The 12,084-nt window shown below is 45.2% G+C and overlaps 1 protein-coding gene across 1 annotated transcript in view; it reads left to right on the top strand.

Annotated features, from left to right (window-relative positions):
* The first annotated feature begins 343 nt into the window (after positions 1–343).
* The window catches only part of KIT (KIT proto-oncogene, receptor tyrosine kinase), a 58,843-nt gene continuing 47,102 nt past the window's right edge, over positions 344–12,084 (top strand). Inside the window, exon 1 of the mRNA XM_056350583.1 lies at positions 344–479. Coding sequence (XP_056206558.1) covers positions 410–479 — 70 coding nt within the window. The 5' untranslated portion in view covers positions 344–409. The remainder of the gene's footprint in view (positions 480–12,084) is intronic.

Genomic DNA, 12,084 nt, shown 5'->3' with positions numbered 1-12,084 from the left:
GATGCTGGATGCTCCCTCTGGGTCGGGGCCCCGGGCGCAGCCTGGCCGCTCCCCCCCCGCCCCACGCGGCCCCGCAGCGCGGGCCGGTGCCAGCCGGGCCGGGCCGGCAGCGCGCTGTTCGTTGTTCCAGTCGTCGCGTTTGGGGGCTGGGGGTGGGTCTGGGTCTTCGTGGTGACCCCGCCGCGCACATCGGGACGCCCTCCTTCCCCGGTGGGGGGGAGGGGGAGATTCTCACCTGCGCCCGCGCCCGCGCCGGCGGGGCGGGGCGGGGCGGGGGCGCGGGGGGCGCCGCGGGGCGGGCGGCGGGGGCGGGGCCGGCTGTACTCCGCAGCCCGCCCGCGGGGCTCGGGCATCTCCGCGCGCCGGGCGGTGCGAGCGGCAGCCGCGCCGGGCTCGGGGTGGCGGCGGCATGGAGGGCGCGTACCTCGCCTGGGAGCTGGCGCACGCCGTGCTGCTGCTGCTGAGCGTCGTCCCCGCAGGTGGGAGCCGCGGGCGGGCGCGGAGCCCGGCGGGTCGGCGGGGCCGGGGCAGGCGCGGGCGGCTGCGGGAAAAACTTCGGCGCCGGCGGCCCCTTCCGCGGGGGCAGCGCCCTGCCGGGGGTCGCGGCGGCAGCCCGCGCTTTGCCCTGGTATCGCCCCGCGCTGCCTCTGCGGGACGCCCCACCGTGGGGGTGCGTGGGGGGAAGGTCCTTTGTTTGCAGTGCGCGGTTATCCGGGGCCGGCGGGGAGCACCCCCACCCCCCACCACCACCCCTACCACCGCGGGCCGGGCTGTGTTTTGGCAATAAACTCTCCGGTAATCAGTACAAAATGTCCCCGCGGTTCAGTGCTGGGTGAACAATAGGCAGGGAGCGAGCCGCTGCCGTCAGGTGTCCAGCGCTCCCCAGCAGAGGTGAAGCCTCCCGGGGCGGGGGGCGATCGACCCGGTGCCCCAGCGCGCCCCGGCGGTCGGTGCCCGCAGCCCGGAGGGTCGGCGCAGGCGGCTCCCGGCGGGACGAGGCATCGCCCGGGCTGCTCGGGCACTGCCGGCGCTCCGCGTTGGAGCGGAGGGCGAGCGGTGCCGCTCGGGCCTTTGGGAGGTCGGTCGGTGCTAACCTTTGGGGTGTCGGGTATAAATTGCAAGGTTCCCTTCCACTCCCTCCATCACAGGGGACTTCCTTGCCTAACCTCACGGTCCTAGCGCGGAGAGCTCGTAATTTTGAATACAGCATCAGGCTGTAGCGCTGGCCAACTTTGCACATGGCTTTCGGAGTCGCCGTGTTGCAGGCTTGAGGGGCATTTGGAGGTCGACAGAGGAAGGTGCTGTAAGGAGGTAGCTGCTAGTGTTGGAGGAGTTGCACCCGGGGAGGAATTTGGCCCTCTGCACCGAAGTCTGCAAGCGGATAACGTGAAAGGTTATTTTGCCGCTTGCCTAAGAGCGAGCCGGGGATGGATGGAGCAGGCGATGCACGGCGCTAGGTGTGCAGCGTGTGCTGCCCCCAGCAGCGCGCAGCCCCGCGGAGCAGCCCGGGGGGGCGGCCGGGCTGGGCTCTGCCAGTCCCTGCCCGCGCAGCTGGGAGCGAGCAAAGCCCAACACCAGCAACTAACAGGAGTAACGATTTACGGTTTTTCATTGTAAGCACTTTACTTTATGTGAGTGGGCGTTAGTTGATTTATGAACGTTTTTGTTCATAGTTTGGAGTAACTTTTTGACTTTGCTCCCTTTTGTTTATTGGTAATCTGAACTAAATGGAGTGTGATACCTGGCAATTTGGCCTTTCCTATTTAGAAATACGCACGTATGTTGCAAAATGCTAGTGCTGTGGCCACAGGGATGGGAAAGTCTCCTACCAATGGGTTATTCCTTGAAATATATTAAAAAACCCCCACAGTTGAAATTATGAATACCCACCAACTTTCTTTACTTAACGTATTTCTTGCTTGCACTTGAAAGGTTATCCTTTGTCGTATGGTTAGACTGTCCTTAAAGAAACCTTGAGAAACTGGTCAGACTGGCAGCGTCTCCTGGAAGACATGAGATGTAGATGCCAGAGTACTAGAGAGACAAGGAAGGACCCTTTCTTGTGATTCTTCCTCTGTTTATGGGTTCAGACAGTTACTTGTGGGAGTCTTCATCTCGGGGGCACATTGGGCAAGCTTGTATTGACAAAACCACACTATTTAGTAGGTGTAAACGACTTGCTGTTGCAAAGGACAACTGTCTTTGGGTATGTATGCACATCATCTGTGTATCACACAGGTATAGTGTTCAGGGCTAGTTTTGTGCTGGAGAAGGTGTCAGGGTGATGGCTCGTGTCCTGGCAAGAGCACAGGGGACATCAGGAGTGACAGATGGGGCAGAGCTGATCTGCAGTGGTAGTTTTTTCTGGAGGTAGCGTGACCCTGTGAGTTACTTTTGGGTTTGCCTCGGTGCAGATGCCTGGACTGGATGATCTCCCACTGTCCCTATTGAGACCTATCCTGTTGTTTATTGGTGTACAGATTTATAAGAAGTATCTTTCTCTGGCCTTTAGTCGACAGCTTCTTCCTTTGGTTGCAAATAGGGAAGGAGGATATAGAAAACAGAGCTTAATGTAGCTTCTCAGAGGGCAAACCATTCATCTCTTCAGTCCACAGCTCCTTCTTACTTTTTTTTTGCACCCTAACATGCTTCTACTTTTCGTTCCACTTGGGGATTGCCTAGTCCCCATTTTATGCAATAGTCTGGGACAATTTTTAATCTGTGCCTCTCCTGTCCTCCCCCAAGGCTCACCCTGTCCCTCACTCCCCAGTACTCTTGCCAGAGTCTCTGTGGCATTTCCATCCTGTGGTCATGGAAGACTGGACATGGTTCCTTTCAGCATCCATCAATACAGCCTTTTTTTTTTTTTTCTTTCAGTAGGCTGCAGAGTTAATAGGAGGCTCTCCCTGTGCCCAGAGGGAAGAGTGTCTGTTTTCATGATGCTTTCCTGCTACCTGTCAGCCATGAGGGAGGAGGCTTGGAAAGAGGAAGATTGAACTTGATGAGGGTTTTGATTGCTGTCACTCAGTCACTGTCTTGACCCCCTCAAACCATCTGAGTATCGTGCCCTCCTTACTCCCGTTTTCCATCTCTGCTCTCTCCCCTTTTCCTCCCTCCCCTGCGGCAGTATAGATTCTGCTGCACACTGCTGCACAGAAACACGGCCCAAGGCCACTGCCAGGAGCAGAATGGAAATGTCAGAGATTGCTCAATGCTCAACTCTTTTTCCTTCCATTACAACTGGGAAGCCTTTCCCAGCAAAAGCACAAGTGATTTTTCTTCAGGCTTTATTATAAAAGAATGTGATAAATTTGGCAAGAAGTGAGACTCCCATTTGCATCCTGTTTTAAGTACCATTCATAGAGACTGGAGGCATTTCCATGTGCTCATTTTGCAAGAAAGCCTCTCGTCGACAGATGACTGTAGCTGTAGTACTGTTGGGCTATGCTGGCTCTCCGTGGGCTTCCCACCTTGCTTCAGCCCTCTCGGAAACCTATCGTCGGTTGTCCAAACAGTAACGCTTCTTTGCAGGTGCCTGGCTTGATCCTGAGTCACCTCCAGAAGGGACATGTTGCACCAGGACACAGGTGGAATTGGGAAGGATATGTCGTTAGCACTTGTAAACACAAGCCAGGACAGGTCTTAGGAGGAACATCTGAGTCATGCTCCCGGTCAGTAGGAGTTTCTTGTAGTGAAACTTGTCCTTTTCTCTCTCTGTGGTCTGTTGTGAGAGACTCTAATGATATTCTTTGTATTTCTGTCTGAACTATAATGCATTGTTAGTGTAAGCTATTCAAAAGATTTTTAAGGCCTATCTGGAGCTGTCAAACTAAATACCAAATACTACGCATTAGTAGTTTGAAGGAAAGCTGCTTTCTAGCCTGAACTTTCAGTAAACACTCTGATGTAATCTGAAGGTAAGGAATAACAAATTCTGGATGAAACACGAACCACGCAACATCAAAGGGTTTTAACAACATATATGTTTATCTACAATACATGACAACCGATCTAATCTCATATCAATCTTGCAGAAGAGAGACAGCAATTGCTCAAGGTTAAGCCACTTTTCAGCTTTTTCTCTCTGTCCCTGAAGATGAATGCTGTTGCAGAGAGCAAGCGCTGCACATTGTCTTGCTCTATGTATGTGACACATGATTTTACAGATGTTGTTTTCTTTTTCATCTAGTACAAACATCTTCCAGGATTTTGACTCATTTCCTTAAGTCTCTTTCAGCTGTTCAGAGAATGGCTAGAGGAAATGAGGTCTAATATCCTAATGCATTGCATTTACTGTAAGTACCCTCTCATTTTAAGTATAAAACTTTGCCTTTTTTTTAATTTCTGAATGTCCTTCTGAATATTCCCCTGCACAAGAAACAACATGCAGTTTTTTCTGTCCTTCAGAAACTCAGCTCCCTTGGTTGAGGTTCTTCAGTCTTGATAGAGCTTAAGGTGTTCATTGTAACCTTAGGTGAAAGGAGAGCGCTGATGCTAAAGGCATCTAATAAAAGTTGTGATCTGGATTTCAGTGTGTTACATCTTTCGGACATTTATTTAAAAAAAAATCTGAAGAGAATGCACATACAAATTACTAGGATTTGGCATAAAAGGAATTTAAAATTATTATTACTCTTCCATATTATTTTACTGCAGAAGTATTGTGCTTGGCTTTTTCAGTGACTTTTAGGAAACTAGAAGGGCTTTTTTCTGAAAGGACTCTCTTTGACAATGAGTCCTGCAAACAGTCATAAATGGATGTAATTTTACACGTGTGAGCGGTCTCGTTGGCTGGTTGCCAAACCTAATCACAACTGAAGTGTATTGTTTGTCCACTGGCCAAGATTGCTGCCGTTAGTGATAAAAGCATAAGGGGGAGTGTAAACATCTGTGTTTGAAGGGAGAACGCGACTCTTATTTTCTAGTGTATACCAATTAGTAAGCACAGTAAATGTTAATCTGCCAGTGGATTTACTCTTGGGGATTAAATTGATTTATTCTGAAAACATAAGTTTTCAGATATACCTTTAAATGGATTTTTAATGATCTTTTCCTTGTTGCAACAGATTATTTTTTTTTTTTTGTACAGCACGTAAGGCTCTTGGTTATATTATCTTTGATAGCAAAGAGACATGTAAATAACAGAAAAGTTTCTAACGTTGCTACCATGCTATGCAGCTCCTGGGCTGCTCCACAGGGATCATTCCTGGAAATTGTAACTAAAATGAAGCGTCATTTAGTAACATTATCAGCTACAGGGGTTTTGTCACTGGGGAGCTGACAGCACTAAATGTCTATGATTTTAAATGTCATCTTGGCAGCTGAGTCCGTAATCATGTGACATAATCATTAAGTATCTGATACAGAGAAGAGGTCGCTGGTCAACTAGGCACTGGCAGTTGTAAATCTAAGTGATAAAGCGGACGCATGGGCTGATTTAAGTTAAGAGATGGAAACCGTGGCAGGGAAATTTGAAAGTCAGGGAGATATATATCTTACAGGTTCTTTGGAAGCCTGGCAAATGCCACGTTAGTCCTATATCTCCTTTCTTTTCCCATCAGTGATTGTCTTAAGCAGAAGAACACTACTTGGCTTATGCTGGGTATACATGTTCCTTGTGACGTGGGAGTGGACTTCTTTTAAGGAAAGGCTTTGTGCAAAAGCTGCACAAGAAAAAGAAATCAAACTTGTTGGTTATAACCTGACGTTCAGAGCCTGTATGTTTCAGGAGGGGAGAAAAGGACCCAATGAGCTGTGTAATAGAGGCGGTTTGGGTATTCACGTACCTAGGCTGTTTAGAACTACCTGAGTTCCTGCTGAAGGGTATCATGAGGTTAAAAACTTGCACTTGGCTTTCTTAGTCTGTTTTTTGTTTGGGAATTAATGGCTGCGCTGATGTCATGTATTGAAAGCTTTGTCTGCAGCCCTCAGGACTGGAAACTTCATTCTTTGCTGAGTGAAATCTGACTTTCTTGCCCATTCACCTGCCTCCTGCAGCTGGGTTTCTAAGAGACACAGCAAGCCTTGAGAAGCTCTCATAGAACTGTAAGAGTAAGGCTGGAGGAGACCTGCAGAGGTCATCTGGACTGTCTTCTGCTCTCCCCCAGGGTCAGACAGAGCAGATCTTCCCAAGCAGACTTTTGAGTAACCCGCTGTAAGGCAGACTGAGAGTCTGCCACCCATTTTTTCTAGTACATAACTAGTTCTTAAACATCAAAAGCTTCTCCTGATACTTAACCTAATCTCCCTTGCCGGTTGCTTAATTTCATCCTTTCTTTTTTCCCTGCTCTGGTGGTATAGTGAAGTGCTGGTCACCATCCTTTTTATAGTAACATTTTCCACATTGAAAATTAACATGACATCTTTGACTTATTTTTTCTATGATAAACCTTTTTCAGCCTTTTCTTTTGGCTCATTGTTTGTAACTCCTCCTCCTCTTGTTCTTCTTGGCCCTCTCCAACTTCTTTGCATTTTCTCCAGATATGATGTGTAAAATTGCCATTTGACTTCAGATAAGAAATGTAGTGCTCTCCCAGGTTTAACAAAATAGTTATTTCCCTGTGTACTATGTGTTTAATTTTGATTCAAAGCATTGTAAATCTGATTTTAATCATGATTTAAATCAGCCAACAGTAAGCCTCATTTTAACTGTTTTGCATTTGTACTTAATCATTTTGTAAAGAAAGGTTTAACCTCCTTTATTACAATTGAGATAGAATTTTAATTAAATATAGCCTTTGCACTTAACGTTATACTTACTTTGATTAATCACTGTGCCTGTATTTAAGCAATTATGTAGCTTGTTATATATACACTTATTCTGATTCTTCATGTGTATGTTTTAGTATGAAAATAGACAGTGTTGACATTTCTTGTATTAGATAATTGATTTTTTACTGATGATTTGCATTGATCACAATGAAGGAAATGAGAACTCTGAAATGCTCTTCCGTTAGATAAATAGCACTACATAGAAGCCAGCCAATTCGGAAGAAAAAACTCATTGAGAAATGTTTTGAAATAAAGAATTAATGTCTGAAAGACGTATCTGTAGTCAAAACTGGTGGTTTCTAATCACTATGCTGTAAAAATTTAAACTCTTCCATCTCATCCTCTTTTTATTCTTAGAATGGCAATGGAAAGAAACATTCATGTTTGTTTTTTTTCAACTCTTGATCAGTAGCATCTCTTTGAATGGGCAAGTTGCTTAATTGAGTTGTAGTGAATGAACTGAAATAAAGAAAATATTTTCTCTGTACCTAGTAGGAAACTACCAGATGCCAAAGGCTCGTTTATTGCTGTGGCACAACCTGCCTAGAGTTGCTCAGTGACTGACTTCTATGCATTCAGTATCTAGATTATCTTTTAAATGTTGGCAGCAAATGTACAGCCTGAATAATTTTTTTTGCATTTAATTGTTTCTAATGATTAGAGGAGTTGTAAGTTTAAATGTATGTTGTTGTATTTTCAACGTAACTGTTGAATATTTTTACTTACTGAAAGGAAAATGTTCATTATATAAACGCTACATTTTTACTTTGTGTAATATTAAATTAAATAAGCATTTTAATAGGGTATTTTTACCTGAAGTGGTTCTGTTTGTATGCCTGAGATGCTCTTCTGCACTAACACCTGGTTCTGAGGCATTCATTTTCTGCTGCTCCATGGCCACCCAATTCTTTACTTTTGCAGCCTCTTTGTTTGCTATTTTATATGGCATGGAAGTGCTTTCTATGCCTGGATGAGCATAACTTGTTAACTTTGAAAAGAAATTATGTTATCTTCAACAAAATAAAAGCTTCCTCCCAGTAGTGTTCATTGTAACACAAGCTGTTGAAGTTTCCTATTCCATAGCACGTCTGACTTCCAGGTATTATATATAAAATTGCTGACTTTGCAGTAATGCTAATATTATCATACCTAGGATTTGAGGTACACAGCACAATAAAAGAGGTCAAATGGAAGGAGCAGAAGTAAACCCTGTATTTCTGGTCTTGTCCCATAAACTGGATATCATTAGAAGCGATGCTGAAGTGGGATTCCCTGCTTAGGCAGGTACTTGGGCCGTGCTCACGGTGTGATGCTCTCTTGTGTATCTCTCCTGGGGTGGGAAGGAGGACCACTTTTTCATTAAGCAACTACCTAGCCATATATATATGCAATTTGTGATAGGGCTTATTACTAAACTAGGAAATCATGTACAATTTGCAAGCAGAAAATACAAGTGGGACTTCTACTGACATCGGAGATTAAGTTCAGCAGTGGAGTTACATATTTCCTTGCCAGAAGACTGGGGAAGTGAAGCTGGATTGTCGGAAATATATCAAAGTCTAAGCATTCAGGGCCCTTCCAGGACAACATCAGTGACAGATCTTGCTGGGTATTACCTGAGGTGAGATTTGTTCACCCTAGGAGGTTCTGAAGAACATGCTGATGAATCCTCTAGAAGTTGTCCTAGTCACAGTTTCAGAAGTGCAAAGATAACTTCTCTAATACTGGGCCCCCCATTAAAGATAAGTTTATTCAATTTGGTATTGTCTGTAAAACAATGCTTTTGCAAGAATTTTTTACCAACATGTTAGTTAGTAGCAAAGCTTGTGTGCTAGTTAGACAAGGGAAGTTAACTTATTGCAGGCTTATTGAAAATCACTGAATAGATGAAGTTAATTTATATGGACAAATACAGAAATACTCTAAAACCTGCTCCTTAAATGGATTTGCATGCCATGTGGATACATGACATGTGATGCTATTACTTGCATTTCAGTAACAAAGTATATAAATACTTTAGCTATCTTCTTACTAAACCCAGCATTTTTCTCATGAATCTGTCAGTTCTTCCAGTGAAAGAGAAGAGAATACAAAGTAATATATACATAAAACATAGCTGTGTCTTTTCTGCGAAATTTGGTGAACATGTTTATTAATCTGAAAGTCTTGCTTATTGCTGTAATCTTCTAGGAAAAAGTACTGAAGTAAATATCTAGAGAAAGTAAAAAGCAGTGCTCCTCTTGTGGTATTTAATGTGGTCCATCATAAGAGCAATGATAACATAATTATGCAATTATTAGTATATTTTCGCCTCTGGAGGCCTTATGTAGATTATTACCAGTGCACCTTTTAATGAAATTGCTACTATTTGATGAAATTACTGCCAAGACTCGAAATAATTAGAATTCTCACTGCCAAAAGCATCTCCTTCCTCAGTTGAGCCTTTTCCAAACAGGCATTAATTCAGATTGCAAAATGATTTGCCATTCTCCAGTTTTCTCATTTCTCTTCATTAAAACTACCTTTTCACTGCATTTCAGCAAATACCTTTTCAAGCCCATGTTGCTCCTTACAAGGAACATGTGTTCAAAATGGAAGTTGAAAGATACAGCACCTTTTAATGTAAATGTCAGCAAAGAGAAGTGAGGAGAAAAAGCCATTAAAGGAATAGGCTGGATGCATAACAGCTGAATTTGAATACACTATGCATTAGTGTGCTTTTTCATTCCTTCTACTCATTCTCCATACTTTATATATAATCTGTTTATATATGTGTCTAACAGTTGGTAAAACTTAACTGTGGGAACAGCTGGTTAATAAGTAATTTTGGAAATTAGAGAGAAGGCAGCAATAATTCAGTAGGAGTAAGGATCAGTCTAAGTATATAAATCTCAATGCTGACAAGTCTTGTAGCAAACACTTGTTCTTTTTATGCAAATCCTACTTCCGTGTGTACATATTTACATATTTATCTGTCCTCTGTATTTTTTCTTTGAATGAGAATTAGCAGGTAATTGTTTTAAGCTTAGACTGTTCTAGTTTAAAAAAACCTGGTAGGTCGGTCATGCTTTGCGTTTGGTTTTGTTCATTAGTACATTGCCTGTGGATTCCTTCTGTGGTGGGAAGTTGAGGTATGAGACCATAGCGCGTCAATGTGCTGTAATAAAATGAATCAATCCCCTAGAACAGGTTGTTGCTCCTAGTGCTTCAAGATGGGTGACGGGGCTGCTGTAGTGCATATGGTGCTCCTTCAAAAAACAAACCTCAAAACAACAGAAAGAGCCCCAAAGCCATGACTTCCCAGAAGAAGAGAATTCAGAAAGTTGCCATACCCAGCCATGGAAAGACACATGGCGTTTGATCCTGCTGTGGCCATCTAGTTTGTGTGCTAAACTAGTTACATTCAGCTACCTGCCTGCCGGTGACAAAGACAAATGCCTCTATTAGCTGTATTAGCAGGGTGAGGCATGGCAATCCGAGGGGGAAGCTGCCTGGTAGGCAGGAAAAGCAGCCTGTTTGCATGGCTGGAGTTTCCTCGCCCCAGCAAGTGTAAGCAAAGCGGCTGGGGGAGGAGGAAGGTGCTTCCCTGTCTCTGGAAGGTGCAGGTATTTGCCACAGCCCCTGCCTTGAGGGAGTGTTGCACTTGCGTGTATAGGGCAGCTCTCGCCCGTTTGTTTTGCAGGACATGTGCAGAGAATCTGCCCTGCTAAGCCTGCTTCCAATAAGGAAGCCAAGCATGGCTAGCTACATTGCAGATTGCTGCGACAAGACCTTCTGCAGGAGGATCGGCGGGCTTCCACCTGCAAGCAGGGGATCAGCCCAGTGCTCACACTGTCCTGCCTGAAGATCCTGTGAGTGTCTCTCTTAGCGAGTGGGATGTGCGGGGGGCTAGAGAGCTGGCTGGGTTTGTCATCTTGCCACCTGCCTCTCATGCTGGCTGTTTCTGATTAACTACATCTCATTTGGAGGGGTGCATAACCTCTCTTCAGGTGTAGCTGGCTGTCTCTTCAGTCACCTGAGCGGTTTTCCCTGCAAGGGGTAAGCACCAAGTGGCTTTTACTTGACCTGTGAGTGCCCTCCCGGGGCATAAGGTGTTTAGGGAAGCAGGTCTGTGTAGGGTCGATCCCAAACCATGGAGCTGAAAGCTTCCTGTGGGGCATCACTGCAAAGGGGGGTGTCTCGCAGCCACAGCCAAGGTTCAGCTGCCTCTGTGGTTCCCCACACTCATGCCTTCACAGATGATAAAGAAAAGCTTTGTTCCAGCCTCCTTCCACTTCCTCTCTTGGGTTTGCCACGGGTGAGAATTGGCTGGCTGGCTCCACACTTGTTCTTTGTGTTGGGGGATGCCCATTTCTCCTTTATTTTGCTTGCAGATGGTGTGGGTTTGGCTGTGCCTTTGAGGGCTGGGCTGGTGAGCCTCTGCCTTCTGCCCTTCGCAGTGCCCTTCCTCTGCCCCCTTCCCATTCAGGGTGAAGGGTCTATGGGGAGGGGAAGGCTGGGTGAGGACGCTGATTGCCCTCATGCAGCTGGGTAAACATCAAAGCCCCTGCTAATCCTCTCCTGTGGTTTTCTGCTTAGTAACATACAAGCTCTGAGGATCCAAAACTTCAGAGCAAGCGCAAGCACGGGAGCTCTGCATTGCTGCTTGGGAAACACACAGTGTGGAAGAGTCTGTTGGTCAGCAGATAGCACTGACTCTGTTAGATGGGTTAGAAGCAAACCACTTATTTCTGCAGGGAAGCCTAATCAGTCTAGACCCTGTAATACATGCCCGGTGGCAGTTAACTTATTTTTCAGTCTCCAAGATGAAGCTGGGGCAGAGAAGCTGGTCAGCATTTCTATCAGTAAGGATTTGTGGCATTCATATATGCCAAGAGCCCATGACACTTGCAGGGGACAATCACATCTTTGGTCTTTTTTTGGTCTGTATCTTTGAGGAAGACGCTAGCCTGGGTGTTGTCATGGATGGTTTCTTTTGCAAAGTAAGAGCCCGTACTGCTAGCCTTGTTTTCCCCCACAGCCAAGCTGAAATGCAATCTGATGTAGCTTTCAGATGAAATCATTTAAAATTGACATTTGCCATTGCTAAACTTTTCATCTAGCATAAGGGAGAGTGTCTGTTTAGTGAAGTAGAACAAAACAAGTAAGCATATGATAGCATGTCTCCTTTGAAAAATCTGGGAGATTTTATATATCGGAGTAAATTAAAGTTGTTTCAGTGTGATTAACATGCAAGTTTGACACTTTATTTGTTTCCTTGGGGCACAAAATGGCAGGACAAAGAAAATAAAATTGAAAGGTCTTAAATTCATC

Source organism: Falco biarmicus, chromosome 1 (genome assembly GCF_023638135.1).
Source record: "Falco biarmicus isolate bFalBia1 chromosome 1, bFalBia1.pri, whole genome shotgun sequence".
NCBI lineage: Eukaryota > Metazoa > Chordata > Aves > Falconiformes > Falconidae > Falco > Falco biarmicus.
This window is presented reverse-complemented; position numbering and strand designations above follow the sequence as displayed.